Source organism: Carassius carassius, chromosome 40, assembly GCF_963082965.1.
Source record: "Carassius carassius chromosome 40, fCarCar2.1, whole genome shotgun sequence".
Taxonomy (NCBI): domain Eukaryota; kingdom Metazoa; phylum Chordata; class Actinopteri; order Cypriniformes; family Cyprinidae; genus Carassius; species Carassius carassius.
In genome coordinates this window covers 27,470,969-27,498,182 of record NC_081794.1, presented here as the reverse complement: position 1 = coordinate 27,498,182, position 27,214 = coordinate 27,470,969, and the positions used below count along the sequence as shown (strand labels likewise).

At 33.7% G+C, this 27,214-nt stretch overlaps 3 protein-coding genes across 4 annotated transcripts in view; 2 read left to right on the top strand and 1 right to left on the bottom strand.

The window, feature by feature from the left end:
• fdxr (ferredoxin reductase) overlaps positions 1 to 27,214 on the top strand; it is a 49,306-nt gene that overhangs the window by 16,964 nt on the left and 5,128 nt on the right. Inside the window, exons 11-13 of one of the 2 annotated variants that reach the window (XM_059532831.1) lie at positions 2,077 to 2,248; positions 2,902 to 3,075; positions 4,011 to 4,169. In XM_059532831.1, the coding sequence (XP_059388814.1) occupies positions 2,077 to 2,248; positions 2,902 to 3,075; positions 4,011 to 4,141 (477 nt within the window). In that variant the 3' untranslated portion in view covers positions 4,142 to 4,169. Of the gene's footprint in view, positions 1 to 2,076; positions 2,249 to 2,901; positions 3,076 to 4,010; positions 4,173 to 27,214 lie in introns of those variants that run through there. The other variant, XM_059532830.1, reaches the window with a different exon arrangement.
• Positions 11,739 to 20,523, bottom strand: mrpl38 (mitochondrial ribosomal protein L38). The gene is made up of 9 exons (XM_059532826.1): positions 20,376 to 20,523; positions 19,275 to 19,460; positions 19,041 to 19,172; positions 18,230 to 18,432; positions 18,081 to 18,153; positions 14,776 to 14,821; positions 13,571 to 13,729; positions 12,151 to 12,287; positions 11,739 to 11,933 (listed from the first exon to the last, which is right to left on the bottom strand). Exons 1-9 carry the CDS (start codon positions 20,458 to 20,460, stop codon positions 11,797 to 11,799), a joined length of 1,158 nt encoding a protein of 385 aa, XP_059388809.1. The 5' UTR covers positions 20,461 to 20,523; the 3' UTR covers positions 11,739 to 11,796.
• On the top strand, positions 20,504 to 26,266 carry LOC132122490 (E3 ubiquitin-protein ligase TRIM65-like). The gene is made up of 7 exons (XM_059532825.1): positions 20,504 to 20,613; positions 21,418 to 21,851; positions 22,122 to 22,217; positions 23,804 to 24,034; positions 24,555 to 24,723; positions 25,542 to 25,631; positions 25,710 to 26,266. The coding sequence occupies exons 1-7, from the start codon at positions 20,610 to 20,612 to the stop codon at positions 26,252 to 26,254; spliced, it is 1,569 nt and encodes a 522-aa protein (XP_059388808.1). The 5' UTR covers positions 20,504 to 20,609; the 3' UTR covers positions 26,255 to 26,266.

Genomic DNA, 27,214 nt, shown 5'->3' with positions numbered 1-27,214 from the left:
GTGAGTCTTTTTGAATGTTTGAGTGTGTGAGCCTGTGTTTGAGTGTGTCAGTGAGTTTGAGTGTGTGTGTGTGTGTGTGTGTGTGTGTGTGTGTGTGTGTAGCAATAGCAATGTCTTTAAAGGGATAGTTCACCCAAAAATGAAAATTCTATCATCGTTTACTCACCCTCAAGTTGTTCCAAACCTGAATGAGTTTCTTTGTTCTGCTGAACACAAAGGAAGATATTTGGAAGAATGTTTGTAACCAAACAGATCTCGGTCCCCACTGACTACCATAGTATATATTTTTCCTACTATGGAAGTCAATGGGGACCGAGATCTGTTTGATTCTGTCATTCTTCCAAATATCTCCAAATATAATCAAATTATTCCTTTAAGGTATCTGACACCAAGTGTTGGCAATGGAAATGTGTACTTGTCACTAAAAATATATTATATATTTATGATATATATATATATAAATATATATATATGATATATTTTACTTAACCCCCCCCAAGCCCCCCCACCCCACCCGGTCCCCAGTCCCCAAACACCACACCACCGCAAATAGAATCTAATTCTGTGGGAAACACTGACGTGATTTATTTTAAGCACCTCAGAGATCAAAACAAATATTCCAGATGCACAAAATCATTGGTTTCATATGTTGCTTTCGATTTGCATAAATGGATCGCAAAAGGTGTAAACCAACTTTTCTGGATTTATAAGGACTCTTATTCCAAACACATTTTACCTCATAAATCCTGTCTGGATGTATATATTTATTAAATGTGATCATAATGAACGTGAAGTAGACGATGTGTTGAACCAGCAGGACTGGCTCTGCCACACACAGTTGTTTCAGTAATCTGAGCGCTAATGTGTTAGCGATCTTTGTTTTGACAGTTCATTGCACAACAAGACTGCATTTTTGTCTCCATTTTAAATCTGGAAAGTCCTGAGAGGAGAAGCATGATGATGATGATGATATCTTGCATGATAACAAACCCAGCTTTTTGTTTGGTGCGGAAGTTTGTGGTTTACAGAACTGATTACTAGAGCGTTAATTGGATGTCAATTTCATTTATTCCTGATTTAATCTAATACGAGTTTGTAGTCTTAATGTGTGTGATACATCCACATTATTTTCTTTCATCGATCACAATACAAATACTCCAGATAAATTAAATCATTGGCACCATAGTTTCAGATCATTTATACACTATACATGCCTGTTTTAATTATTATTATTATATTTTTTTTTATATTTGTCACACTTAAAAGATTCAGATCATCAAACTAATTTTATTATTACTCAAAGATAATGCAAGTAAATACAAAATGCAGTTTTAAATGATGATTTCATTTATTAAGGAGAAAAAAGCTGGATCACCACTGCAAGTTTTCTCCGTTTGTGTATCATGACTGTGGTTCGCCGGAGTCACAAAGCCTTAGAAATGATTTCGTAACCTTTTCCAGACTGATACGTGTCAACTATTTTGTTTCACATCTGTTCTTGCTTTAGATTGCAGCATGATGAGTTTCTCTTTAAGCATGCTACACTTCGTCAAACAGCTTCTCTTTAAGTGATTTCTTGATATCTTATGTGAGGTCTGTGTGTGGCTACTGAAATTTAACTCAGATTTCTAAAAAAAAATAATGTGGTTAACTACAGTTCTTTCATGATTTAACAGGATTGATTACTATTTCACGCAGAGTCAGTTAGGTTTGGACAGCTTTTATCTATTAATAAATGAAATCATCATTTAAAAATCTTGTATTTACTTGCTGTAAGTATGTCTGTCAGTTACAGTGCTCTTTCATGTCTTTTCATATATATATATATATATAGGACTAGTACATATATACTGTATACAGTTTACTTTGATTTTTTGAATAAATTGCAATAGCTCAATTGAAATTTTCAAGATTTTTCCCCTAGCGTCAAAGCATTTTGCAATGATTCTTTTATATGAACCAAGTCAAAACAATAATTTGTGTTATGTTACATCACTTACATCACATTACATTACATCACATCACATTTCAAAACAAGCAGCAAAAGCCGGATGTGAAGTCTGTGTTGTGTCTCAGGGTTCAGGCGAGAGCGCGCGTGCAGAAGTCACCGGTCAGATGGAGGATGTGGACTGTGGCCTGATCATCAGCAGTATCGGCTATAAAAGCATTCCCATTGATCCCGCTGTGCCCTTTGACCCCCGAAGAGCCATCGTGCCCAATGAGATGGGAAGAGTGCAGGACACAACAGGTCAGAGAGGCGAAAGATGTGTGGAGCTCAAAGCCACAAACCTCAGGAGACGACACAAGAATGTTAATGAATGACTTTCACCTAATTGCCATACAAAGACAGGAGCTTTTCAAATCTAACTGATAGTTGCATAATTTATGGGGGTTTTTTTTTCAGAATGGTTTTTCACTCAAGTTCAAAAAGGTCCTACTAAACATAGTTTGACAAGTATAATTACTATAATAATTACTATAATTACTATAGGAAAAGGCAGTGTCAATTTATTTTCAGTGTGTTGTATTGTGTGTTCTTATATTTGGCAACAGATGTGTGTCATTTAGTGGGAAACTACATTTAGTGGTCTTTGATGGAAAAGATTTTATAGGAGTCCAAAAACATAATCGTAAAAAACGTCTCCGGAGGTTTCTGGGGTTGAGGCTCTGCCATAGAAAAAACCACACATCTGATAATCTGAAGATATATATATATATATATATATATATATATATATATATTTGCATTGTTGTATTACCTCGTATCCAATTAAAGTGATGTGGTATGTGGGGAAAGTATGGGTATATATTTTTGCTCCGGCACTTTGTGGGCACTGTAGATGAAAGAGAGTTTACATTTCCAAATGTTTGTTTACTCTCACATTTATAATGTTTGGGCAGGTCTGTACTGCAGCGGCTGGGTCAAACGCGGACCAACCGGCGTCATCGCAACCACAATGAACGACAGTTTTGATACGGCACGTGTTTTAATTCAGGATATGGACGACGGCAAGCTGGATCTGTCAGTCAACAAACCAGGCGCCAAAGCGATCACTGCACTTCTGCAAACACGAGGTCAGACACACTCGATACCGAAACCCAGAGACTTCTTCATCCTTACTAAAGTCAACCTGATATATAACTGATTAAAATTGACGTCAGCATACAAATGAGGATCTTAACAGCTGCTGATAGAGTGTAGTTAATAGCAGGTTTAATGCTTTTTATCAGATTATCAGCATCAGTTTGTTTGATGGCATTGTAGTGCCACATTAGTATAATCAAATACCAAAAAATACTTTTTTTTTTTTGAGGAAGGTTGGTAACATTTTAAGAATAAATCATAATGTTTTGTGAGGAAAAATGCTCTGACATGATATTGCAATAAAAATATCACAAGGCATTAATTCAAATCATAGGTTTTTTATTTATTTTAACATGGCAGTAAAATGGCCAGTGTTTACATTTATTTATAAATGAATACATTTTAATTAATAATACATTAAATAAATTCTTTATGTATTTATATATTTTTTAAATACAAATTGCATTAACACAAATTGTATATTTTATTTAATATGGCACTAAAATCAATTCATGAAAATTAAATTCAAATAATACATTTTGCGTTAATACAAATTGTATCTTTTTTCCATATTATTCTAATTTTTATGTTTTTATTATTTTAGAATGGTATGCAATGTTGAGTAAATACATTTTTTTATTAATTTAAAATAAAGTTAATAAGTTATACAAATATTAATTAGACACCAAGGCTCCTTTCTGGGTAAAATCTCGCAGTTGTTTATTGATATTTCTCCCATTCTCCAGTTTGTATGCATCTTTTATTCTGTGAGCTCGCTGCAGTGCATTGTGGGACTTTTTTTTGTTTTGTTTTTTAAGGATACATGTATTTTAATCCAAAGAATGTCTTAGAAAGAAGCCTACCTTGGAATAACTTTCATGTTAAAACATGCATCTGTGATCACGAGTATGATGTGTGTCAACAGGTGTGAGGACGGTGCTATTTTCACAGTGGGAGAAGATTAATGCAGAGGAAGAGAAAAGAGGCAAATCACTTGGAAAACCCAGGGAGAAACTTCTGGATGTGGACGAGATGCTGAAGATCGCCTGGTCCTGAGAAGCGTTGCCAAGAGCACATCTGAACTCAATCTGTGCTGTCACAAACGCAAATCTGTTGATGTCATAAAAACAACCAAAAATGATCTCGCTCACTTGTGGTTTTCACATTTGTTTTCTACTGCGGAGCAGAAAAAGATCACGTTTGGCAGAATTTTCTTGTTGCTCTTCTTAATACAATGAAAATGTGAAATAGCGATTGAAAACTTGGATGTGTTATTCACACAAAACTATCATATGACTTCAGACATCTGAAAAAAAAAATGGTGCACAAATTGTGCATTTTGTGCGTTTTAGTTCTTTACTTTCACTGTATAATAAGAGCAGCTGGGTGATTCTTCTAAACATCATCTTTTCATTTCTAGAGGATAAATCAAGTGGAATGATTAGACGGTGAGTAGACGGACAGACGCACGCTTCATGTCATTTGAGAACTTTTCTTTTAAAAAAAAAAGCTGTGCGGGATTTTCTGTTTCATGCTTTTAGATTGTATCAGTGAAGAATGAGTTGTTTAGCTTTGATGTCAGGACATGCATTATACATTAATCACTAGCATTTCTCCTAAGTGCTGCTGATGCAGTGTCGAACAATGATGTTGGACCAGTCGTTAAACAAATAGTTTATGCAAATATTTGCTACCTGTTGACGTATCTTGCCAGAATAAACATGTCTGTGTGAAATGGCTTGAATCCACACTTAAAAATTTTTTTTTTTACATAATAAATATTCCACTATAATTATGTTGGCATGCTGAATCTAATTTATGACCGTGTTGTTTTAACATTTAGTTTATAACATTAATAGTTCTTACCAGACAAAAACAAGAATGAAGATATAGTCAGAAATTGTTATTTGTTGCTTATTTCAAATTACGTGACAAAAATTGTTGTTAGTAACAGAATCCAGTATATTACTCATTTTAGGTAAATCTAGGTAAGATTAGTTTTGGTATACATTATTAACAGCATGAACTGCATTAACGCTTTAAACCCGTCGGGACACCACCCTCACGAAAAAAGTCAAAATCAAATTACTAAACAAACACTGAACAGAATAACACAAGATAGGTATTATGGGAATCTGTTTCTGGGGGGCGATACTTTGAAAAAAGAACATGGGTACAACTAACGGTGAGGCATTTCATGGGAATTTGGGCTGAAATTATATGGATTATGCAAGCCTCATGAAGCAATGATTTCTAGTGAATCCAAACAGCTTAAGGGGGTTTTAGGCACTCCTCATCTGTCAGCTGACATACTTCCACAGCTTCTTGGGGCTTATTGCTGTATTTGATCTCTATAAAATAATTGGCTTTTTAAAGACTTTTCAGTCTCACTTTTTAATTTTTTAGGAGGAGAAAAGTCAGCATTGTGAGATATAATCTCACAATTGAGAGAATTTAAAAGAAATCTGAATTCTGAGTTTATATAGTACAATTCAATGTTTTTTTCTCTCTCAAAATTATTAAAAGCTGCAATTAAATAAAAAATAAATAAAAGAAATTGCAAGATGCAAAGTCCAAATTCTGAGAAGAAAAAAATTGCAAAATTAACTGAGAAAAATCTCAAAATGCAACTTTTTTACACTGAATTGTAAGGGGGGAAAAAATCCAAATTGTGAAAAAATGTCACACTTATAAAACATAATTATGAGAAAAACATTAGCATTGTGATCATCATTAGCATTTTACAATTAACAGATTTTTTTTTCTCAGAACTCTAAGTAGAAAAAAAGCCTGAATTCTGAGACAAGGTCAAGTTGTTCAGACAGATTTCTCAAGTTGAACAACAGAAAGCTGCCTTTTTTTTAATGGACTTACAATGTGTATGAACGTGCTTCACTATAAACACACATTTTTTGCCCATGCACACAATTTGGCCAATGCACCTTTAAAGACAGATCTCAACACAGCTGATAACATGTAGTTTATTACACACAAAAGCCCTGTTGTGATCATGATAGACGCATGTTTAATAAATGCCGAAGGTGTTTTGGGCTCCATCTCTGTAGCGGTCCAGGTATCTGAGAGGCTGTCCGTGAGGGTATTTCTTCTGCGGTGGGTGATACACCGGAGGTCTGTCGTACTCAAACACAGGCTCTCTCATATCTGTGAGATATATATAAAGCATAACATGAACAAAGATTTTTTTTTTTAACATCATGTGTGTTAAGACTGAAAACAGATTTTGTACAAACCACAAGTGATAAGTGCTATTTTAAGAAGCAGAAACTGGCTATAAATAGAATGTTAAAGACCTTCCAGAAAATCAGTTCATCGTACAGAAAGGGAAGTTGTTCTTGCATGTCTATATCTTGTTACTCACTCAGTAGCGTGTGAGAGTCATGAGAGACACAGGAAAAAAGAGAAACCGGCTGGAGTTATTATCATAAATTACTGTCAATCGAAATGGTTTATTTTCTGAAATGACACATTCTCGTTGATGCATGCGTCTGAAAAAAAAAAACTATCTTGAAAATGCAATGATTTCAAAATGAGACACTGCAAATAAATCAAATCTAAATACTTTGTTGAAGGAAACACAGCAAGTAATGGACCGTGGATCTCACAAAATCTGTCAAGGACATGTCCAGATCAAATTTCACCCCCAAAATCTCAAGAAATAAAATACATTGTACTTCAAGAAAAAGTCAGTTTTTTTTTTACTTAATTTACCTAATTTACTTAATTCTTTTATTTAATTTTTATATTATTTTCATGACAGTTTTTCACATTTACCCTCCAGTTCTACTTAAAAAAATAAAAAGTTATTGTTTCATCATAATATTTCAGTTTTAGCAATATATGATTTTTAAAAGTTTTAAATGAAGTCTCTTCTCCTCATCAAGGCTGTGTTAATGCACATGTGATCAAAAAACAAACAGTAATATTGTGAAATTTTATTGCAAATTAAAAGAACTCTTTTCTATTTGAATATATTTTAAATATATTTAAAGTGATTTATTTCTGTGATTTAAAAAAGCCAAATTTTCAGCATCATTTCTCCAGTCTTCAGTGTCACATGATCTTCAGAAATCATTCTAATATGATTATTTACTGCTCAAGAAACATTTCTGATTATTATCAATGTTGAAAACAGTTGTGCTGTTTAATATTTAAGCAGAAACTGTAAAATGCTACCATACAAATGTTTGAGGTGTGTGTGGTTCATAGAAATGAATGCTTTTATTCAGCAAATATGATTTTTGTGTAATTTTGATCAAATAATTGCAGTATTGGTGAGCAAAATAGGCTTAATTAAAAACATTTTAACAATAATAATAATAATTATTATTATTATTATATACCGGATGATCGTGTTTAGACAGGATGTAGATGTATCCATCGATACAAATTGTAGGTTTTTTTTTTTTCATTTGGATGTTTTTATTATTTTAGAATGTCACTTGATGTCGAATGGATGCATTTTTACATTAATTTAAAATAAAATGAACATGGCTATTATTCAGCTGTAGATATGAATTAAAGTTATTTGACCAAGGCTCCTCTCTGGGCAAAATCTCAGTTCTCTCATCCTCCAGTTTATATTTATCTGTTATTGAATAGTCTGTTATGCGAGGGATATGTGTAATGCTTCGTTTGACCTAGACTTCTCATAAGTTCTCAGAAAGAAGCCTTATTATACTAACTACTGCACCTTGGAAAAACTTTCACGTTGAAACATGCATCTGTGATTCATTAAAATGCTGCCTGTATTGAGAGTTCACAGGGCTTGGTCAAAAGCATTCCCCTGCTTTTTCTGTCTTTAAGCATCTGTTTCGCACATGCATGTTTCTCTGCTGTTGCATCATTTTTATGGCTCAGCAGGAGATAATTGCATCACACAGGGTTTGAACCACACACAGTCAGAGTAGGTTTGGAATAACATTTTAATGACTGAACAATACAAGCCATGCTTTGTCATAGAATGGGTTTTGTTCCAAGATTTTAAACTTTGAAGAATAATAATAAAAAAAAATTTCCATGCATACATCAGTGTTAAAGTGAAAACAAAAGTTTATAATTGGGTCATGTGTGTCAACGGGTGTGAGAACGGTTTCTCACGATTAGAGAAAATGAATGCAGATGTGGAAAAAAGAGGCAAATCCCTGGGAAAACCAGTGACGTCTTCAGAGCTAATGGAAGAGCTGCCAAGAGCAAACCTGATCTAACTGTGTGCTGTCACAACAAGAAATCGTTGATGTGATAAAAACATCCAAAAATAATATTGCCCTTGTTTACAGTACTGTCTTTCTTCTGTAGAACTAAGAAGATAATATTTGACCCAATTTTCATGTTGCTCTTCGCACAATAAAAAAAAATCTTAATTTGGATGTTATTCACACAAAACAAAATCGCACTAAATCATGAGACTTCAGATATCTGAAATCTCTGGATTCACTTTTGTTGTATAATAAGAGCAACTGAGTAATTCTTCTAAACATCATCTTTTAATTTCCACAGATGAAATCCAGAGGAACCATATGATGGTGATTAAACTGATGCGTTTCATATCATTTGTGCATTTTGTTTACTGATTGTAACCGTAAAGAATCAGACAGAGTTCCTTGTTAATTAATTGTTTAGCTTTGATGTTAGGACATTAGACTTACAATAATCACTAAGGTTTTTCCTGATGCAGTATCAAACAATGAAGCTGGACCAGTCCTTAACCAAATAATGCACGTAAGCGGCTACCTGTTGACATATTGTTATTATTGCTTGTCAGAATAAACAAACAAGTCTTTGTGAAATAGCTTGAATGCACACTGATAATATTTTGCATAATAAACAATATGTGTAATTTGTTATGACTGTAGTTGTATTCTTTAGATTATAACGCAAGCAGTACAGGCCAGATAAAAACAAGAATAAATAATTATGAAGATAAATCTAGTCAGAGCTGGTAGATTACTGATAAAGTGCAATCCATTACTCATTTCAAATGACATGACACAAATTGTAGTTTAATAACATAATACAGTACATTACACATTTTAGGTAAGTAATTTTAGATTACTAGTTTTGACCTAACTCATTTATCACAATGATTTAAATGGGATAAGCCTGTACCATACCAACATAAAAATACCAAGAATAAGAAAATCTATTCCATTTGTTGTCATTAATAACATGATGTGCATTAGCCTAAACATTACATTACGTCAAGGTTTTCCCAACTGGGGTTTGTGAAGGAACTGCAGGAGGTATATGAATTTAATGAAAAGCTACTTAATTCAATCCTAGAAATGTTTAATGAAAATAAATCATTTTAGAATCAACCGAAATAAAAAACTTATATATTTTGTGTTTACCTGCATGTCATGTGACCATAACTGTCAGAAAACCAAAGAGCATGTAAATGTGATAGCCTACTTAATTATTAAAATATTGTTATTATTTGTTTTATAATTTATAGTGCGTAGCCTATAATATGTAATTCATAAAAGAGTAATGCAGTCTGATTACGAGTATTTTAAAACGTGGGACAACAAAGCGATTTGATCAGAGTCTCTGACAGCATTTGCATGCCAAGCTATGACATCATGTTCAACACGCAACCCTTGACGGAGCTGATAAATATCACGTGATTGCGTCATCGTTTCCCGCAGTTAGGACCGTAGGAGTTTCTGTCGGGACAAAAGTAACATTTGTTAGTTTTGTCCCGCTACAGTGACAAGAAGTATTTCTTTTGTTTCGGTGCATGCTATATTGTGAATTGCTGTGTCTTGCATGAATTAATAAAATGTTTATGTTATATTATACCAAAGAAATATGTCAAGAGTGAGGGTCAGAAAGACAGACAGAGGTCTGGTTTTATCCAGATGTTTATGAGAGGGCGTTTCTGGACATAGAGGAACATCACAGCTGCTACATCGCATGTAACTTAGTTATATTTAGGTTTTAGCCATAGATTTTACACCTCCACCTGTGTTTCCAGATATTTTAATGCACATTTTGAATTTATGCATAAAACAACTGGATAGAAACATGAATAGGCCTAGTTACATTACGTTTAGAATTTATAATATGTTAATGTTTTTATATTGTTCATTGTGTTGAATTTTTTTATAAAAATACATTGAAATTGCCAATAAAAACAATATTTAAAACAATTCAAGTTTGTAGCGTAGGGTTTTGAGACATTTGATGAAACCTAAATTTAAAATGATATGAAATATGAAAATGTAATTTAATAAAAAAAAATTGCTAAAATAAAGGACAAAATATGTTTACAGTTACATATTAACAAGGTCATAGTCAGGTATACTTAATAAAAATAAGTAACAGAAAAAAAAAATCTATTTTATATTGTGTTACAATCGTCCCAATCGACAGGGTGGAAAGTAACAATGTAATTTATTTTCAGAGTGAAATTATACTGAAGTCTTTCTACTTTTCTACAAAATACCACCTGGTATTGATAGACCATACTTCTGAGTTACTGGCCACAGCAGAAATATATCTCTGTCTACAACATTATCTTTTAAAATTATGTTTTTTGAAAAATGAAATTTTTTTTTTTTTTTGAAAAAATTTTGCCCGTTCTCCCCTAATGTAATGTAACTACAAGTACTTAATTGTTTTAATCTGATTAAATAATCCAAATTACAACTAGTAATGAGTTAGCACCCAGCTCTAGTGATCATTTGATTGGATTTTCATGCTCTAGTTCATTAAAGCCATCCGGATTTTGGCGGGGAATATTTTGTTATCATTCATCTGCTAGAAAAAGACGTAACAAAGTATCGATCCTCTGTGACGTCATCGCTGTTCTGTAACTGAAGTGTGCGCATCAACACATTATGACATGCATTTGTTATAACCCCACTGCATTTTTATCATCTGTCACTTTCTGATTTTCTTACTTTTTAAAGCGGGATGGATTCCGATTGGCGGAAAATTTATTTTCTCGTTTTGCAGCAGCACCTGGCTTAAAAATAAATAAATAAATAAATAAAAGATAGGCTAATTGACTTTTTAAAGTTTTTTTCAATCTCACAATTCTTTTTTCTTTCAATTCTGAAGTTAATTTTTTTTTATTCTGTGGCACAAACAAAAAACTTTAAAAAAAGATGTAAAGTCAGATTTCTGATACATAAACTTAGAACTGCGAGAAATAAGTAAAAAGTACATATAGTATATCTTACAATATTTTTTCCTTATCAAAATTAATAAAACGTTGCAATTAAAATAAATCTGTGGTGAAATAAAAAAAAATTGCAAAATGCAGTCCAAATTATAATAATAATATAAAAAACAACAAATTAGATTTGTTATGTTATGTAGATTTAAAAAATAAAAAATAAATTTAGATAAGCTAAAATTGTACAAAAAAAAAATCAAAATTATATATTGAAAAGTCAGAATTCCAATAAAAAAAATCTGCATCGTTAAAAAAAGATTTTTGAGTTAAAATCTATCCATTAATACATTTATTTTCTCAGAATTATGAGTAAAAAAAGTCTGAACTCACACACATTCACCGAGCTGACCAACAGAAAGCTGCTTTTGTGTTTAGTGACGCTGCACTTCACCAGTTTTTTGCCCTTGTACAAAATTTAGCTAATGCACCTTTAAAGACAGATCTCAACACAGCTGATAACATGTAGTTTATTACACACAAAAGCCCTGTTGTGATCATGATAGACGCATGTTTAATAAATGCCGAAGGTGTTTTGGGCTCCATCTCTGTAGCGGTCCAGGTATCTGAGAGGCTGTCCGTGAGGGTATTTCTTCTGCGGTGGGTGATACACCGGAGGTCTGTCGTACTCAAACACAGGCTCTCTCATATCTGTGAGATATATATAAAGCATAACATGAACAAAGATTTTTTTTTTTAAGATCATGTGTGTTAAGACTGAAAACAGATTTTGTACAAACCACAAGTGATAAGTGCTATTTTAAGAAGCAGAAACTGGCTATAAATAGAATGTTAAAGACCTTCCAGAAAATCAGTTCATCGTACAGAAAGGGAAGTTGTTCTTGCATGTCTATATCTTGTTACTCACTCAGTAGCGTGTGAAAGGTGTGAGAAACAGACTGATCCCAGTGGCACTGGAAAAAAGAGAGGCCGGCTGGAGTTATTATATCTTGGTGCTTCCTGTAGAAGTCTAACGTTCGGAAAGTCCGTTCCTTCAGACAGTAGCTGTAAATATGAGAGAAAGAATACATATTTCTGCAAATGCTCAAAATGAGACATCTCGAATAACATTTTACCAAAAGGCTTTGCACATTTTTTTGTGCTGTGCAAGTTGAAGGGTCTTTCTTCTGAGTAGTTCACAAAATACAAAGAAAAGCCGTGTCGTATTATGAAAGCTATGCTGCATTTTCTGGCCGTGTGCAATGTCTCATTTCAAAGAAAAGCATCCATTGTAAAGCTGACCTTTATGTGGCCAGCTGTAATTCTAACTGTGTAAAGAAATGGTTTATTTTCTGAAATGACACGTTCTCATTGACGTATGCATCTGACTAAAAACAATCTTGGAAATGAAATGGTTTCGAAATGAGACACTGCAAATAAATCAAATCTAAATACTTTGTTGTGGTAATGGACCGTGGATCTCATAAAATCTGTCAAGGACATGTCCAGATCAAATTACAAAATCTCAATCTCAAGAAATAAAATACATTGTACTTCAAGAAAAGGCCATTATTTAATTGTGATATTATTTTCATGACAGTTTATCACATTTACCCCCCAGTTCTTATTACTTCATAAAAAAAGTTATTCTCATTTCATCAAAATTAGCTGTTTTAGTAATTATGATTTTTAAATGTTTTTAACAAAGCCTCTTCTGCTCATCAAGGATGCATCTATGTGATCAAAAAAACAAACAGTAATATTGTACAATTTTATTGCAAATTAAAATAACTCTTCTATTTTAATATATTTTAAATATATTTTAAGTGATTTATTTCGGTGATTAAAAAAGTATTTCCTATTTATTTCTGATGCACAGCTGTATTTTCAGCATCATTACTCCAGTCTTCAGTGTCACATAATCTTCAGAAATTAGAATAATATACTGATCTGCTGCTCAATAAATATTTCTGATTAATATCAATGTTGAAAACAGTTGTGCTGTTTAATATTTATGCAGAAATAAAAATTGGGCTGTATGCGTTTCATGGAAAGTAATGTCAAAAGTCAAAATTGATTATAATGTTACAAAAGATTCTATTTGAAATAAATGCAATGCCTTTGAACTTTCAGAAAGAAAGAAAAAAGAGATACATAGACATATCATGTGAAAGACTGGAGTAATGATTGTTAGCACTAAATAAATACGACAGAGGTCTGCTTCTCATCAGGCTGCTGATTAGCTTGTTTGGCTTTATTCCGTAATTACATCCAGAGGGATGTGCATAATCCCTATAAATGATCATGACCTTATTATTATTGTCAAGAGTAAGTCTGGAGCTACTGACCATGGGGCAGACCTGAGGTCTGAGCTGAAATCAACCGGATGTTCCTGTTTAAACAGGATGTAGATGTATCTGTGAAAGCCTGTTCCTCTGGCTGGAAATGGACTGATGTAATGGCAGAGCTCCTGCCCTGACGACACAGAATTTCCAGGGATATTCCCACTGCAATTAGAAACAGATTTCATCATGTACTGGGGTTTCCACAGGGTCTTAAAAAGTCTTAAAAGCTGTTGTTTTGTACAGAGTTTTGTGTTTTTGTCCTGCAAACACGCTGATATTGAGATTGATATCGTAGTTTTAATGATGTGCGATTTGATATTATAATAAGATATTATATAATATCTTATAATAAATGATATTATAAGATATTAATTATAATATCTTGAAAAGCAAACAGAACACACCTACAGAGTGCATGAATACATTAGCTGATGAAGTCTAGTAGGTTAGACCAGTGCACGTGCATGCATTTAGTGCGTTCTTTCACTGTATGCATTAATCAGTCTATTAATATGCATTTAGAATTATCACATAATTTAAGATAGGGAGCAGAAAAAATATAGTTATATCATTTTCTCTCCAAAAGCATGATTATAAATGTGATATTGATTTTATACAACAGTTACATAAACTTAAAATGTAGTTAATATCAAGAGATTGCGTTTAAGACACCATATTTCCTGTTTTTGCACTATTTCTCCAACAACAACAAAATGTAAGAAATTTAAAACAGCCAATTAATTTATTAATCAATACTTTTGACTTTTTGAAGTTTATAATTTTATAAAACTTTGTTTCTGTGAAAACTTGTATCTGAACTGTAAATTATGCTTTTTACAGTAATTTTATGGTATTTTTTGGTACTTGGTACTATAGACATTATAGGGTACTACCCCACTCATATAATATAAATGTTGTGTTCAGGTCTTAAAAAGTCTTACATTTGAGCTTAAAAATCCTGCAGAAACCCTGATGTACTTTGTCAAACTATTCTTTTTCAGGCCAGGCTTTTCCAAAGTTGAGACAGAGGATGAGGTTAAGATGACGTGGTGGTTTTGAGCATGTATTTAGCATGTGTGTGGCCTCAAGTCAAAAGAGTCTCATTATGGTCTCCAGATGTCCTCCTCTAAAGTCAGATTTATGGAATTGGTTCTTGTTGGAATGTGAGCTTTGTAAAATGTAAAGTGATATATGATAAACATACTCACACTAGCCAGTGAAGATACTCCTGCTCACCATCCAGCAGATGTTCATCTGTGAAACAGACTCAGTTCATGTCACTTCATCACCATCTTGTGGAGAAAATGCTAACTTGACATTTCTAAAGGCCAAATGACCAAAAAGCTTTGACCATTTGAAGAAGAAAATAATTACGTACTGTTAATATATTTCGATTCAATTTAAAATCAATATTTATTTATATTTATATTAATATGCTTAAAATAAATAGTCAAGTCACTGTAATTTATATAGTGCTTTTTACAATACAGATTGTTTCAAAGCATCAAATAAAAAAAATTATACATAAATATTATATTATATATATTATTATCATATTATATTTTACTATATATATATATATATATATGTGTGTGTGTGTGTGTGTGTGTGTGTATATGTTTATATATAAACATATAAACACAAACACATAGACATACATTTCAATACATTAATTATATTAATATATTAACAATATATAGTTATATATTTCATATAATTTATCTAATTCTATATATATTTTGTTTTGGTAATTATTTATTATTTTGTAATTATTAATATTTGGTAATTATTTTGTTTTCTCCCACTGGTCTGTAAAAGAGCTTCTGTGTCTATGTATGCGGATGATGTAACGCTTTATATGCCTGCACCAGCTTTAGAAAATATTACTGCAGCTCTCAACAATGAGTTGCAGATGGTATTTAATTGGGTTACTGATAATAAACTTGTTTTAAATTTAGCTAAGACTAAAAGTATTTTATTTGGAACTAAATGTTCATTAAAAACAAGGCCCATGTTGGATTTAGCACTAAATAATGTTGCTGTTGAGCAGGTACATGAAGTAAAGCTTCTTGGGGTAACCTTAGACTGTACTTTGTCGTGGTCAAGACATATAGAAGAAGTAGTGAAAAAGATGGGGAGAAATATATCTGTAGTTAAAAGGTGTTATTCGTTTTTAAATCCATATTTAACTAAACATGTTTTGCAGACCCTAGTGTTATCACACTTAGATTATTGCTCTGTGGTTTGGTCAGGAACTACAAAGAAGAATTTAGGGAAACTACAGAGGGTTCAGAATAGAGCTGCTCGTTTTGCCCTTTGTTTTACAATAAGGGCTAATGTTAACAAAATGCACGGCGTTAACAAAATGCACGGCAAACTCTTCTGGTTAACGGTTGATAGGAGGTTAAAAGCATCACTTCTTGGCTTTATAAATAAAATTAATGTATGGAAGACTCCTGACTGTCTGTTTAGGCAACTTGAGTTCTGATGTACATACCTATCCCACGAGGCATGCCGTCATTGGTAAATATATTATTCCAAAATCCAGAACAAACTCAAAACAACGTACAGTGTTGTATAGAGCTATGGTTGAATGGAACTCTCTTCCCGGTCATATTGTTAAAACTCAAAATGATATTGGTTTTAAAAAACAAATAAAGGAATTTTTTATGTTAGCTTATATTAGTAGATAGAGTATATTGTATGTGTTTGTGTGTATGTATATGTGTATGTGTAAGTGTATATGTACATATATGTGTGTATGTATGTATATATGTATTTTATGAGAATTTGTTGTTTCAGTGGATGATTGAGCATTGGTTGTGTATGTTGGTAATATGTTCATTTGTGTATTGATTATGTAGTGTGTTTTTTATTCGTGTTATATGTTGTGTGTGGACCCCAGAAGATCAGCTAATGGGGATCCTAATAAATAAAATAAATTTCATATATATATATATATATATATATATATATATATATATATATATATATATATATATATATATATATATATAAAAGAATTAACAAAAATATTACTTAAAACAATTAAACTATATATATATATATATATATATATATATATATATATATATATATATATATATATATATATATATATATATATATATATATATCTCAGTGATGCGCGGGTTGATCCAAAATGAGCGGGTGCTTGCGGTCACCCGCGGTTATGAGTCATCCAAAAATATTTTTAATGATATTCGGGTCGCGGTCGGTCGGGTCGTTTTGAAATAAAGATACGTTGTACAGCAATTTTACCCTTTGTCCCGCCTCACGCAAATTGAACATCTGTCCCGCTTTTTCATTCGACCCTGCCTAATAAATAGGCGTATAGTGTTAACTTATGTCAAATAGTTCAGAGGAGAGAAATAAAAGCGTTAGTCGAAAGGCTCAGTCGTACATCAATCAAACTGTTGACGCGCGCGCTGTTCGGTCAGGTTAATGGCCACGAAAAAGAGAAGATGCAATTTTAATAGCGAATGGACCGCAGCATACCCTTGATTAAGACCTGTAGATGGCGAAGCAGAGAGAGCTCTTTTTCTGTGGGACATGGAGGAGAATACGACGTGAAGCGACATGGTGCATGTGAGTACCACAGAAGAAAAGCACATCATCAAGAAACATGCAAATCAGTGCATTCGTTTTTCAATAAACCAAATGACCCACAGGCTGACAAAGTTTGGGCAGCAGAAGTGACGAGCATTTACCATGCCGTACATGACTGCAGTAACAAGTTTGCCCCAGTCATTTTTCCAGATTCTGAAATAGCGAAGTAAAAAGCTGTAGAAACTTTGGGTGATATTTTGGGTCAGGTAGTGTCTTAATCTTTTAGGTGGTGGGTTTAAAAAGAAATATAGGCAATATATTACAGAAAGCTTGAAATGTCTACTTTTAAACTAAAATATTCAAACTAAAATAAATAGGCTACTCTCTGATGATGTAATCCATATGAAATGTGCATTTCTCTCTGGCGTTCATGGTGAGTCCGCATCATCAACTTCATCTTAGCAGCGACACAGAAAACACCAGTTTATTACTAAACAATTAAATGTCTCCTTGCTAATTTAGACACATGCATAATCATTACTTTAACCGGTTCTTTGTGGCAAGTGTGTGCGTTCATAGGGTTAGTTGAAAACATCGGTCGGGTGCGGGTTGTTTATACATTGACCCGCGCATCACTGATATATATATATATATATATATATAAATATATATTTTATTATTTATCATAAATTATCAAATATAATAATTATAAAAATCCATGTCATTTATCTAAGATTTTTTTTATATTATATTATTAAATTAATAAATAAAACATTTATTTAAATATAATTACAAAGTTTAAATGTATTTGGTCAAACTTTTCATTGCTTTTTTTTTTTTTAATTACTGTCATTGCATTCACTGGTTTATGTATCACAGATGACATTAGATTAAGAAAAATGTATTTACTGTAAATCTTTTTACTGTAAATATTTTGCTGTACCTGGGCTGGTTAACAACAGCGTCCAGAGAGAAGTTTCTTCTGCTTCAAAACGTACCTGAGGTGCTCGTGCTGCCTGAGGATTCACACAAACAGGACAAATCAGAGTCTGTTTTCTTGATTTCCAACAGTCACGAGTTTTGAGTCCTCACCTGACTCGGTGTTAAGTGATTCCCATAATGCACCACTGCGCTGCTGTCCTCTCCGTACAGCACACGCAGCATGACCCGCGGCACAAAGTATCCCATGGGGAAGAGGTCCTTGTAGACCCCGTAGTGTTCGGCGAGTCTCTTGATGTGGTACGGTCCGTTAGTCTGCTCCCATTGTGTCTTTACTCTGTCGAGGGGAATGCGGACTAGAAGTCCGAAAATAAGAAAATGTTATGTTTAATGTCCTATTGATGCCTGATGATTGACAGTATGACGTTTCTGTACCACTAAACCTACAAGTTTATATTCACGCTTAAAGTTAATCATTATCACTTAATTTACATGGTATTTTTATTATGCAAAAAATAACATTAGTAATGTACTTTTTAGATATAGACCTGGATGGTATTTATTTATGCTAATTTTAACAACAACTTAAAAAAACTATAAAGAGAATTTGGCTGGAAAGTGTGCTTAAAATATCACAATCACATAATAATGTTATAATTTAATTCTATGAAACTTTGATAACATTAATGAGTCTCTGTATTTGCTGCATGATTACACACATTCAGCATCAATTATAAACAGTCTTTTTTTTTACACTGGATTCTTAATAATAAAATATAGTTGCATGGTATTTTTCATATATAAAATGCATCTCATAATGCTTCACAAAATAAAACAGAAGCATAAAACAAACACTGAATGTATGGTTTCACGCAAGAGCAATAAGAATTAATACTAATAAGCAATTTCTGGTTTCGATTAAGCTGCTCTGCTTCCTCTTCGGAGATCATGATGGTTCTCTTACATGTTCGCAGTCGATTGTCTCTTTCCATCTCTGGGTTCTTTTTGTTCTCCAGCATCACCTTCTTCCTCTCCTTCACCTCTGTCTTCCTGGAGGGACGCTGATACGGGAGTCCGATGTTGACCGGTTCAACAGCTGGGCGCAAAAACAATCAACACTCTCTGACCCACACTGATATTCCAGCTCTTGTGAATATAACGGCTATGCATGAGTGTGTATCCATCAGCGATGACTCACCTTCTTCATTCTCCTCCTCTCTGTATTTCCTGTAGGTCTTCCACCAAACATCCTTCCGGTTGGCCTCCTCTGCCGATCTCACGTAGCGAGTGTAACTGCGGTATTTCTCCAGAGAGTCCAGTCGAGTCCATTCAATGTCTTCATTGGGCATCGGACCCTGAGGAGAAGACCGGTGACCCAGAACAGCTACAGAAGTAGTTATTATTAGTAGAATAACAACAACAAAAATATAATATAATATATGAATGTGATAATCATGCAATTTGATAATTATGATAATGTTTAACAAATATTTATACAATAAAATTATAATAAATGTTGTTATAAAAAATAATTAAAACTAAAACAACTGTAATAAATATTATAAAATATTTATTATTGTATTTTTATAAATGCTATACAAATAAAATATGAATAATATGTTTTTTTAATATAAAATAAAATAATTATACTGTTAATAATGATAAACAACAATATTAAATAATAATAAAACTAATAATAAGGTAGCCGTATATGTTTAATAATAATAATAAACCTTATGATAACATTTAATATAATTATAGTATAAATGTAGTAATAATAATAATTGCTTTAAAATAAATCATAATAATTAACAAACATAATTATACTGTTGTAATATATATGCTTTTTTATAATAAATGCAATAACAATATAAACAATAATGAAAATAATAATATTGCTTTAATATTAACAGAATAATAAAGCAACAATAACTATTTATAATGCTGTAACATAAGAAAAATAAATATTACCATGCTTTAATATAAAAATAAGTAATATTAATAATATGATAATGGCACCTTCATTTAAAGCACGTTTAAAACAAACAGTAACTAAAAGTGCTTCAGAAAGACAAGAGAAACAGAGAAAGGACAGAATGAAAATGCAGATTTATAAATAAATTATCTATTTATTGATTATAATAACTAGAATAAGATAGATAAATATATTAAGTACATTTAAAGGTCATTGCAAGCAGAAGGTTCGCGCGCACGCATGCACGCACAGCAGTGGCTCTACTGATAATTGAACCCATTATCCGTGCAGTTTTTCACGGTAATATCGTGCAGCAACACTCACCGGTGAACCGGAGACTCCTCGCGTGATGCTTCAGCCCCGCATCCGCCGCCCGCAACAGAACACGCGCCGCGCCGCGCAGCGCCATGATGAACCGCTCCAAAACACAAGAAGCGTGACGTAACGTGCGTGCACGTCATCGCGTCGGTGCGTCCTTGCGTATAGAAGGCGACGAGATTCGCCTGAGAGAAATCCAGAGCGCAGGATTCTGGATGATTTCACGTTGCTACACATCTGATGAGTAAATATTCCTGTGAGTTTTGCAGAAAATAAGTTAATGTTCAGCCTTAATTTTAAACATAGATGTTTAGTTATGTAAGGTCAGGTGGCGTTTGTTTACTTTCTCGATGTTTTCACCAAATTAATTTAACGAAGAATTGCTAATGACTATAATTCAGCAAATTATTTAACTCGTCTTGTAGCTTATAAATCGTTATATCATCTATCTATCCTATCTATCTATCTATCTATCTATCTGTCTGTCTGTCTGTCTGTCTGTCTATCTATGTGTCTATCTGTCTGTCTGCCTGTCTATAATAATAATAATAATAATTTATTGTCATTGCTGTAGAACAACGACATTACATTAGAGCATCAATCGACAGTGCAATTTCATAAGTGCAAATGCGTAGGAATGACATTAACAACAGTGACATAATAAAGACCAATATTATCAGCCATAGCTCATGTGTGTCAACAGGACAATACGACATTGGTAAGGAATACAGTGTATAGGGTAGAGAAAAAGTAGTAACTAGCAGCCCACAAGTCAGTACACTATGGATTGCACAATTGTAGAAGTTTATCATGAGCCTCTGGGGCAGTGATGTTGTTGTTGTTTTTTTATGTTAAGAGCCAGGTTATGCTTTTTACACCATCCTGCCAGTAGTCCAATCTCCTCCCTGCACAATTTCCGCAGGAGTATGTTCGGCCTTCTTGTATTAAAAGCTGAACTAAAGTCAATGGAGAGCAGCCTTGTTGGTCCGTTTTCTGCTGTCATTGACAAGGCCATTAACGCTGTTGCATTTTTATTTGATCATTTCAGGTTCTAGATCTATGATGGATGATCATGTGCAGTGCATAATCTGCTTCTATCCATTTAAATACCCCGTGACCATCCCATGCGGTCACACCTTCTGCAAGGCCTGCATCCTCAGATTCTGGGATAGGAAGGAAAAAGACTTCTACTGTCCTTTTTGTAAAAAATCCTTTGAAACAAGGCCTGAGCTGAATCGAAACGTGTCTCTGTCGATGATAACGGAGATCAGCACACACAGTCCAGTTAAGACGGATGAGAGCGCAGGAGCCTCGGTCCACACGGATCGGGATCTGGATCCGGAGCAGATCTGTGAGCGGCACCAGAAGCCTCTGGTCATCTACTGCAAGAGCGACAGCATGTGTGTTTGCTACGAGTGCTCTGTGAACCAGTGCAAGGGCCACGATACGATTTTGGTGGTAGAAGAACGGAAGAATAGAGTGGTAATATTGCATTGACATATAAATACCGTATAGTTTAAGTAGTATATTGCATTACAGTAATGAGAATTTAAGGAGAAAATAATGTGTAATGGCGATAATGTCACAATGCTATATTTTCAATGCAATATATAAATATATTTTTCTTTCTTTCATTTTAGAGCGAAACATATAAACATATTTTGTAATGTTCAACCTGTATGTGTCTCAGCTGATTTTCTTGTTTTTGTTTTTTTACAAATTTAACGGATTAAAAAAAATCTTTCTGTGCAGGCAGAATTGAAGAAAAAGAGTGCAGAATTCAAGAAACACCAGGAAACTACTGAGAGAAACCGCCAGGAGCTCATGGAGAACATGGAGACGGCGAAGGCAAGACGTCTGCTATCATTACTCTAGTCATTAGAACTTCATCTAAACACGATGCATGCATATCCAAATCCATATGACATTATAGTGACACTTTACAGTGAGGTCCCATTACAGTTTTTCTCAGTCACTTTGGTACATTTCTCAGATCAGAATTGAAATTCTCAAAACTACCTGTTCAATTCTCACATCATTGTGTCACTTGTGCACATCAAAAAAGCAGTTTCTCATTTCTTTGAACAAGTTGCAAATGCTTTGGTACATCCATGCAAATGATTATGAACAATTCTCAGTTGTTTCCTACATTATCAGTTGCTAATGTCATGTTGCTCAAAATGTATTATATAGTTTTCTGTGCAATAGTCTTACCCCCCAAAACATTGGGTCTTTAGTTAATCGTATAAGTCATTAAATGCAAAATGGTTAATCTAGTTGTCATAAACTGCCAAGCACACTTTTTTTTTCTTTTTTTTTTTACACATTATTATTAGACTTTGTCAATTTGGCATGAATTGCGTAAGTGAATCTTTACTAATGAGGAGAACGTAGATGATAAACCAATGATAAACCATTTCTCTGAAATAGCTCAAAGGTTCATCTCATGAATCTTCAGTTGGAAAGCTTATACTGTATAGACAGAGGACAACACAAGAATTACACATTCTGACAGTTGACTTATTTTCATCTTTGTGCCCATATTTCTTTTTCCTTTTCTATATCACAATGACATTGTAAAGGTTTTTTTTTTTTGGGTCAGACCACTAGTAAAAGTGTAACTGGGAATTCTATCCAGTTTCTTTCAATCAATATCCCACAGACAGTAATGTGTAAATGTGTACTTTTGAAATGGATATGGCATACATAAGCATATTGCATACTGTTCAATACAGTAACTGTCATCCAAAATGTTGCCGTGGTTTACATCAGATAATCTCTCCAGAGTACACTGTTATACTGACAACATGACTAAGCGATTTGACTGTCTTATCCGTAAACTATGACACAAGGACTTGTTATTCGATGGCACTGACATGTTCATTGACACAGATATTTATTTTTGAGAGATGAACTAAGGATTTTGAGCAAGAAACTGCCTTTTGCAGGTAATCCATGGTGTTTTGCTATTTGTACGAGTTGTTTTGAGAAATGCACTTACTGTTTTGCAAATTGTGAGTTTGATTCGAGAAATGTACCAAAGCGACTGAGAAAAACTGTAATGTTAAATACATTAATATACATGAACTGAAAATTTATTTATTTATTGTTATTATTTAATTTATTAGAATTTATTAATCTTAATCTTAATTTCAGCATTTGCTAATGGTGATATTATTTAGTGGACCTGACATGAACAATATATAATACATATTACACTAACAATAATAATACAAAATATGTATTGGCTTTTTTTTTTTTTTTATAGAACTGAACCATACCATTTATACAACGCCTGGCCTTAATACACAAATTAAGTTTGTGCTTCTTTAATCCAGTCGGCGACTTGTTTTTGGCCAGGCAGTGTATATTAGGGAATAGTCTTGAAGGATGTTTAATGAATTAGGAATGTTGTTCTCGCTCTGCTCTGTCAGGTGTCACTACAGCAGACGTCTCAGTGGGTGAACACAAAGTTCTCACAGCTGATAAAGGTGCTGACAGAGAAACAGGAAATGACAGAGCTTTTTCTGGAACAGCAGCAGGAAGTGACTCTGTTGCAGGCTCAGGAGCGGCTGGATGCTCTGAAGGAGAGAGTGACGCAGCTCACAGCCCTTCAGGAGGAGATCAGCAACCTGTGTTTCCTCCCTTCCTGCCAGCTCATCAAGGTCTTGTTTTCTTTTAGTTTTTAATTTTATTTCAATTTATTTAATTTTTTTTTTTCTATCTTAATTTGTTTTATTTCAATAATTTTTTTAAATCTTTATTTTATTTCAGTTTATTATTTTAATTAAATTTTATTCAATTTAATTTATTATTCTTTATCATATTTTGTTTTATTTCAGTTTATTTAATTAGCTTTTATTTCAATTAATTTTATTTTATTTCAATGTATTTTATTCTATTTCTATCGTAATTGTTTTAAAATGCTAGTTTTATTTTTTTAATAAAATAACATTTAATGCTATTTATTACAAACAACAACATAAAAAGAAATCAAAATAAAAGTTGTCCCCATTATCTTTTAAAATAAATTGTTAAAATTAATTCCAGTTATTATATAGAAAAAACGCTTTTCTTTTGATGATACAAAGTTGTTTTTTGGGGGAAAATATTATTGTTTATTGTTGATGTTGTCACAGATGTGAACAGGTGTAATGTTTGTGTAATGTCTGTGTGCTGATGCAGGACTCCCGGCTCATAGAGGTCCCACACTTCACTGATGTTCCTGTGGAGGTGCATGTGAGCGTACAGGAGAAGCTGGTGCCCGTCACTGAAATCCTGTCCCGTGTGTCCAAGCTGGTGTGTGAGGATCTGGAGAGAGCCGTTCAGGTGTATGCAGGACAGGATAGAGAGGGTGAGGAACGTTCACGGTCCGTTTAATGACTCTCTGATGATAATGCACACCCGTTTCAGACTTATTAGCTGCTCCTTTATAATTCCCTTGAGTCAGGGCACAGGCATTTGGCTTTTTGCGATAACTTTGACCCATACAATGTATTTTTGGCTATTGCTAAAAATATACCCCAGCAACTTAAGACCGTTTTTGTGCTCACATATATCACAATAAATCCACTGTTTACTGAAATCGTAGTGATTAAAACTACAAACATAATGGTCATTTTATGTCAATTTTCAAAAGTAGTAGTATGGTAGACCTTTCAGAAAATCTGATTAACTGAAATGTATTCATTTATATAAAACGTCATTAATGTTTCAATAAAAGTTTAAATAATGTTTTAATTATCAAGATTTTAAAACAGAGTTTATGATTAGATTTTTTTTTTTTGTCTAAAAGTACAGTTTTATTCATATCTGTTCAGCAATTCAGCATATCACAGTATTATTTATTTATTTGATCAATAACAACATATATATAAGCATATATTGAAAAAGCCATGATGGGAAAATACTGAAAAAATAATGGTCCTTGTTGTGACAATTTTCAAAGTAATTTTTAATAAATGTGTTTATATATAAAAGATGAATTATGTATTTATCAGTATTGATTTATTTGAATATAAATTAAAATTTAATATATTAAATGTATTTGTATTTTATTCAGCCAGTCATAATCATTACTAAATAATGATTATTTAAATCTTTTTTTTTTTTTTCTTGAAATCCTGTTTTATCGATGTCTGTTCAGGATGGTTTTCTCTGTCGTTCTCGCAGGCTCTCCTCAAGCTAAGAAGCCAGTTCTGGCTGTTGTCCCCAGTCCTGCGACACCATCGAATCCAGCCGAGAGAGAGGGACTGAACGCATGTACGCTCGCATCACATCACACAATACTACAGTTCTTCATTATTCTCAGTCTCTTATGTAATTCTTCTCTTCATCCAGACCGCTGCAACCTGACCTTTGACCCACGCACCGCCAACGCTCACCTACGGCTCACCCAAAGCAACAGGAGGGCGGAGCATCTGATCTCCGGGCCCCGCCCCGTCCTGGCTGATGAGTCCCGCTTCGACCACACCTGGCAGGTGTTGTGTTTCCAGAGCTTCACTCACGGCCAGCACTACTGGGAGCTGGAGGTGTCCAAACCCTGGGCCTATGTGGGCGTGACGTACCCGAACATCCCGCGCAAGGAGAAGGGCAAGCGCTGCATGGTGGGGATGAACGATCTGTCGTGGAGCCTCCAGCTGGACGAGCGGCAGCTGAGCGCGTGGCACGCCGGATGCAAGGAGTCCGTCGCCGGTCAGCTGCAGCCGAACGCTCAGCCGCTGCGCATCGGGATACTGCTGGACTACGAGGCCGGGACGCTGACGTACTACGCCGAGGGACAGATCCGGCTGCACGCCTTCCACTGCGCCTTTACACAAGCTCTGCTCCCGGCCTGCTGGATCGGGGAGGGTGTCACCATCACACTCTGTGAACCGCAAGCTTAAACATATTTAATCAACATCTCTACTGTAGCTGGACCTGAGACGTGTGGCCTGTTTATGCCATCATGTACTCCTGGTGTTTCTGAGCGGTGGTGAGATCTGATCAGAGATCTCAGTCTGGGATGGTTCGGGTTGGTCTGTGGAGAACTGCCAAAGAGAAGGAAATATACTTAATGCAAGCACAAATGCAGATGCTCATATATATATATATATATATATATATATATATATATATATATGACCATGGACCACAAAACCAGTCAAAAGGGTCTTTTTTTAGATTTATACACCCTACAAAAGCTGAATAAATAATCTTTCCTTTGATGAATGGTTTGTTCGGATAGGAGAATATTTGGCCGAGATAAAGCTATTTGAAAATCTGGAATCTGAGAGTATTGAAAGCTTCCAAATGTAATTCTTAGCAATGCATATTCCTAATCAAAAATTAAATTATGATATATTTACAGTAGGAAATGTACTGAATATCTTCATGGAACATGATGTTTACTTTATCATAATTGTTTTTTTACATTAAAGAAAAATCGATCATTTTGACCCATAACATGTATTTTTGCACTATTGCGATTAAAGACTGGTTTTGTGCTCGGGTCACATATGAGTGTTTTAAAATAATGTTTTGAAAGAAGTCTCATGATCAAAAATATGAAATATTGTGACAATTTAAAAAAATGATTTCTAAATATATTTCACACATTCTAGGGTGATCGCCTACAAACGTTCTAATATTGAATATATTTTTCACAAATCAGGGATGTGGAGTATTAAATCATGGATGCAGCTCGTGTTGGATGCAGGGTTGCCAAATCCTCATATTTGCATGGAATTGGGCTGATTTTAACTGTTGCAGTTTGATTTTTCTCCTGTGGGAAAAGGTTTGAAATATTGCATAAATTACATTTACATTACATTTACATATTTTGCATTCTACCTATAATAAAACTG